The following is a 6,412-nucleotide window of genomic DNA, read 5'->3' on the forward strand; positions in this document are numbered from 1 at the left end:
ATATCCTCTCGGGTGAACTCCATCGTGCACACCCGCACTAACCGATACCTTCCCACTTATGTTTATGTTTTGTTACCTCCGTAGTTCATTATATAAGTAGATACCAGTTTAACTTGTATGGCTGTGCTGGATACTGCTCTGGGGATGGAACGTACAGTGCCTACAGCTATCCAACTTCGGAAATTGTCGATGCTCGCTGCTGAAATGCATGTGCAGACACACCTCTCTGCAACGGCTACACAGTGGCAACAGTACTAACCTTGTACACTCTCTTATTCTAAATGGTCAACTTCTATTTAGTGTGAAAAATGAGCAGTCTGGCTATCGAATACCTCGTATGTGTGTTATTACTTATTTACATGCGTTCCACTATCGTGTGCGATCAATATCAATCAAACGACCATCACGCATTTGCCAAGCCCGCCAAAATGGATGGCCTACTAAAAGTTATTTACAGTACCGATTTGAAGATTTGGCGCGCTTTCGCAGCATTTGAGGAGAAAAAAATATATAAATAAAAACTCGAACAAATATCTCCACTGCCAGCCACAAGAATATGACGAGTCGTCACATTTTTTATATATCCAATTGGCCCACCAGAGGCCAGTGCCCGTCCAAAATCTTGAATTGCTGTACCAGAGGCAATGTTTCGGACATTCGGTATATAGTAAATACATACAGTGAAATAAATAAAAATGTTTTTTTCCAAACAACAAAAAGGTCGCAGAGCTAACCTCGGCTCAAACCGATTTCCGTTAAGACTTATATAAATCGAAGAAAAAAATACGTTTAAATCGAATAAATACACGGCCCTTTTTATGCTCATAGATGCACCTTGTGGGTCTACAAATTTAGATCTGTAGTGCTTTCACTATAAAAACTTGTCCTATAGAAGAACTTAGGTAGGGCTTTTTTCTTCTTCTACTATAACCGTTTTAACATTTTAAAATTGAATAAATATGCGTTTACATTCAATTACTATTCCATACGGTCCATACCTCCTGACTGTCCTGAGTCTCTATATTGTAATGAGCCTGTGTGCTTAGTCGCAAAGTACATGTTATTTTTTTTTTTTAAGCATGGTTGTATTGGTTGGTGATCTATAAATTGTAAATATGATCGTGATTCGTGAAACAAATTTAAAAAAAAGCACGAAATCTACTGCTGCATCTGAAAAATTTAAAAACAATTTATTCCAAAAACTTCCAGCCAATAAAGAAAACCCTAAAACCAGAGTCAGAGGAGTCGGAAGCTCGGATTTAGTATTTATTAGTATTTACTGTTTCTATCATAGCCTTCTAAATCAAACAACAGTTTACCATTTCTAGTATTTAGTATTTAGTATTTAGTTAAAAAACAAATATATATATATAAATACTATGTATATGTATTTATGTAATACATACGTATTGTATTTTTAATTTTACTAACAATTTTAGTATTGTCTTTCAGTATTTAGTCAGTACGAGCCTATGAGGAGTTGAGGGCTGTGAGTCTCAGTCACAGTCTCACCGAATCTCAGTGTCTGTGTCTCACATGACGGGACTCCACAGGCCAGACAGCCAGTCACAGAGACACCGTTCACGTCTGACGTCACAGCTTACACAAGAGTCCAGGACTACTCTCTCTCTCTCTCTCTCTCTCTCTCTCTACTCTAAATACATAGAAACAGAGAGGGTAGAGAGAACGAAAGACTGAAACAGAATGACAGAAAGAGACTACATACATATGCTCTGTGACTCTTTTGGTATCCGACAACGACAGAAGAGATACCCTTTTGTAGAAAAATCAAAAATGCCGCCGCGATATGTCTGACAAGTGATCTGACAAAATGTCGTGCCGACACATCTGACATGTCCTTTGCCAAATGTCGGGTTTTTTTACCAGCCCAGAGTACATATGAGACTGGAGAGTGGAGACAGAGTCAGGATTCAGGACATAAGTGGACAACTCTGGACAAGAGTTTAGAGTACATTGTGGAGTCGAGGACACTGGACTATTTTTTAACAAAAAATGGCTTTATTGTAATCATATTTTGAAGAAAAAAACTAAAAACTGGGAGGGTGGACTGTCACTGTGTCAGTGACTCACCGACTCAGGACTCAGGACTGTGTTTGTGGGCCTGTCATTCTGTGCTACTGTGGAGTGTGGACTGTGGAGTATGGATTTTTATCCTGTATGGATATCCTCTCTGGAGTCTGGGCCTCTGGGGTGGGCTACGTATCACTATCATGGGCTACGTATTTATCACTATCATCAGTCTATCAGGCGTTAGCTGTGGGCGGTGGGCCTGTGCCGTCACTGCCGCCCACAGGGCCTGTTGGCCTGTTGGCCTGTTGGCCTGTTGGCCTGTTGGCCTGTGGGCCTGTGGGCTGAGGCAGTGTGATTAATTGTCGGTGCACTGGTGACTGGTAAATAAATACACTTTGTGATATTTTTTTGTTTGATTATTTTTATTTATTTTAAAAGGAAAAGAGGTCCAATTTTGGGCAACTAAAATTAAATATCTGCAGCAACTGACGAGTGGCAGTCATAATTACAGTGCGCCCATCACGGCGTTTAAAAGTCTCAACAGACACACTAAAAGGTAAGAATGACGGGCAAGCCACCCTCGCGGTCACGGTCGCCTATCTTGTCGGTCACGGTGCCACTTGAGCAGAGTGTTTCGATGACTAAGGTGTTGAATGGAGTAGATACACCCTTAGATGACACTCAGCCTAGCGTCTATGAGGCCGTCATTCTCCTGAAAGGTTTGTCTGCTGCACCGCCGTGTTTGTGGGTGCGTGCCTTGTCTGGTGTATGACATGTATCTCCGTACAGAGAGTTCGATAGTAGCTATATCATCGGTAGAGAAATCATGAATTGGACTAAACATATATGGACTTCATAATTTGTAGTTTGGCGAGTTGTAAGGATACTGAGCAGTAAAAAAGAGGTGTGCATTGGTTTAATACTCGGCCGGCTTTACTTGCGGTTTGATCGTAAGTAACGTATCTATACACTGATGACTATTCAAATGCAGAAGTGCAAGGGAAAGATTCATTTATGATTTTTATTCAGCTCTCGATTGACCAACAGGCAGAACAAGACCATTGATGGCTTACACAAGCATTTATCAGATATCTATAATTAATTGTACAAACTGAATGCGCAAACAGGATTTGTGTATAATGGTACCACTTCCCACTTCCGATAGAAATATGATTTTGTTTTATGTACCCGGACGTGCTTGAAAACACTGTATATATATACTACTCTTCGAGACTACTAGTGAGTATAGCATAAAGTATATATATATGTATATGTATATATATATTATATATAGTGTAACAATAAATAAAATATATAGTAATAATAGAAGATTTGTATATATATTATATATATATATATATATATATACTATATATATATATATATATATATATATATAGTATATATATATTATAAATGTATTCATGTACATTTATGTATGTTTATATGGACACGGACACAGATAAAGACACATATGCACATAAACACTTAAACACACACACACGTATATATACATATATATATATAAGTGCATATGTATATATCTATATCTATATGCATATCCATATATCTACTCTTGCACACACATATATATTTATACAGATACACACACACACACGCACGTACGCACACACACACACACACATATATATATATATATATATATATAAAATGCATATATATACATATATAATTCTAAAGGCAACACCATGAGCTTACTAAAACTTTACAAACCCCTGCATGATATGTTCTGTAGGTCGGCTGGGACGCACGTGGTCTGAGCGATACTGCATTCTCAATGCACAGTCGTATATGCTCGTCTACCGTAAACTAGGAAGCAATGGGTCTCCGCTACTCACCTTCAAGATACAAAGTGGGGCTCTCTGCACCATAACTGGTATGTATGAAATACTCAAACGGACACGGGCACACACACACATACACACACATACACGCAAATACACATATATACACACGCCCACGCACACGCACACACACACACACGCACACACACGCGCAAATACACATATACACACGTCCGCGCACACGCACACACACAAACACACACACATATATATATATATATATATATATATAATATATCTATAAATATAGACATATATATATATATATATATCTATCTATCTATAAATAAATAAAAACACACACATATATATATATATATAAATATACTCCATCACGGGTAAACACAGGGACTGATATCAGTCACTGACAGTCTAGCACACCCATTGCAGGGGACAGTAGGACTTACACCCCAAATTATCACAAGTACACACAGAGACTGGTATCACTCACTGACTGCCTAGTGCACCCGTTACAGAGGGCAGAAAGGACACATTCGCCATCCACGTGGTCAATGCACAGAATGCGCCCATCGATAAGTTTGAGTTCAATGTTAAGACTCTGGAGGTGGCGAAGCAGTGGCAGACACACCTGCTACAAGCAGCCGAGCGAGTACGTGTGTACATGTGTACAACATTGTCTCTGACATCTACGAACTGGGCTATGCACTGTTTGGTTTCGAGTGTGCGTGTAAAGTAGTTTAGGTTTGCTTGGGTGTGTTTAATAGTCGTTTTAAGGTTTGAGAGTTTATGCGTCTTATTATACATACAAATACATACAGGTAGACACACGTACACATATATACACACATGTACCCATATACATATATACACACATGTACCCATATACATATATACACGCATGTACACACATGCACACGCATTATATATATATACATGTACACACATAAAATACACATATGTCCACACATGTACACACATATACACTCACTTATGCACACATATATATATGAACCCACAGGAAACAGCGAAGCGGCTGGCAGGTGAGAGGTTGTCTCTGCGCGATGTGGGAACGGCACCTGCAGCCATTCGCGATGTACTCAAACGCGCAGAAATCAACAGCAGACGGGCAGTAGAGCAGATGATGACACTCGCCAGAGGACACTCCAGGCACACCAGGTATACACACAACTACACACACACACACTACTTTACATTACAGTACACACACGCACGCACATTATATTGCATATACACACGCTACACTACACACACAATTTATTACATACACACACATTAAAAACACACTCCAGTCACATTAGGTACAGCAAACCATCGAATCAAACACATCAGTGCACTACACACACACATGAACAGACGCAACGGAAATTACAGACACCACGCATATGGGCAAAGCACAATCAAACAGCCACACCCAAAGCAAGGGCAATAAAATCCATTCTCATTCACCCATTGCAATCGGTCGACAGACATTGCGTACCACTCAATTGCTTTACATTCCTAACTGCACCCAGTGAGACATCAGATAAGCTGCAGCAGGGCATTGAGGACGGGCTGTTGATTGACGCCATGAACCTATTTCATTGGCGCACAGTTAAAGTAGACAACGGACTGAGGGTGCAGGCAGACAACGATCCTGTGCTGACAGTGGACGAGATTATACGCAGAAGGCGAGTGCTATGGAGACAGGTGAGCAGCCCATCAGTGCCGTGCGAGGGGGCGAGCCTTATTAGCATATGATATATTCAGGAAACTTCAATATTTAATTTTAGTATATATATGATGTAATATATATATATATATATATATATAATGTTGTAGTATATATATATATAGACATGTATATATATACGTATATACGTATATAAATATATATATATACTTACACACAGAGACATACACACACGCACACATACACGTACATATATATATATATAGATAGACATACACACGCATACACGCATACACACACATATATATATATACGCACACTCGCTCACTCACACGCGCACACATATATATATATATATAAATATTTTTATATGTATATGTATTGATGCTATCCCTGTTATTGCTGCTTGTCCCATTCTCTCATGACTAATGGCTGATTTCTTGTCTTGTTGTGTGTTGCAGCTGTATCTTCTACTGGCTATTTGCGTGGCGTGGGTGTGTGCTGTGTGGAGTGATGTGGTGCCATTGTTGCATGCTACGCTGTTGGCTGTGGCTACTGTGGGGCTGTCCGTCTATCACTTCGTCAGTTGCTTTGAGGATATGCCCGGTCACCCGAGTGTGCAAGTGGCAGAGGTGAGTGCGCGCATACAATGCTGAGAATTTGGGGTTTAAGGTTTTTGGTTTAATTGTTTTAAGGTTTATCCTTTGTGTATGAGGACTGCAGGTAGTTCTGTAATCTCATAAATGATGTGCGTTTTAGGGTTTTAGTATGAGCATGCAGTGTCTACGGGTGATATGGTTGTTTACCTCCTGCTCTATATCCACCAGGGTGTGTGTGGGATGGCTTGGGGTTTGTGTGTTTAGTA

The 6,412-nt window shown here is 39.7% G+C and overlaps 1 protein-coding gene across 1 annotated transcript in view; it reads left to right on the forward strand.

The window, feature by feature from the left end:
• Window positions 1–2,593: 2,593 nt before the first annotated feature.
• Window positions 2,594–6,412, forward strand: part of SARC_01081 (hypothetical protein) — a gene marked incomplete at its 5' end in the record, with an annotated part of 14,331 nt that continues 10,512 nt past the window's right edge. The window contains 6 exons of the mRNA XM_014305215.1: window positions 2,594–2,750; window positions 3,788–3,928; window positions 4,373–4,506; window positions 4,876–5,033; window positions 5,390–5,564; window positions 6,009–6,179. Coding sequence (XP_014160690.1) covers window positions 2,594–2,750; window positions 3,788–3,928; window positions 4,373–4,506; window positions 4,876–5,033; window positions 5,390–5,564; window positions 6,009–6,179 — 936 coding nt within the window. The remainder of the gene's footprint in view (window positions 2,751–3,787; window positions 3,929–4,372; window positions 4,507–4,875; window positions 5,034–5,389; window positions 5,565–6,008; window positions 6,180–6,412) is intronic.

Source organism: Sphaeroforma arctica (assembly GCF_001186125.1).
Source record: "Sphaeroforma arctica JP610 unplaced genomic scaffold supercont1.40, whole genome shotgun sequence".
Taxonomy (NCBI): domain Eukaryota; class Ichthyosporea; order Ichthyophonida; genus Sphaeroforma; species Sphaeroforma arctica.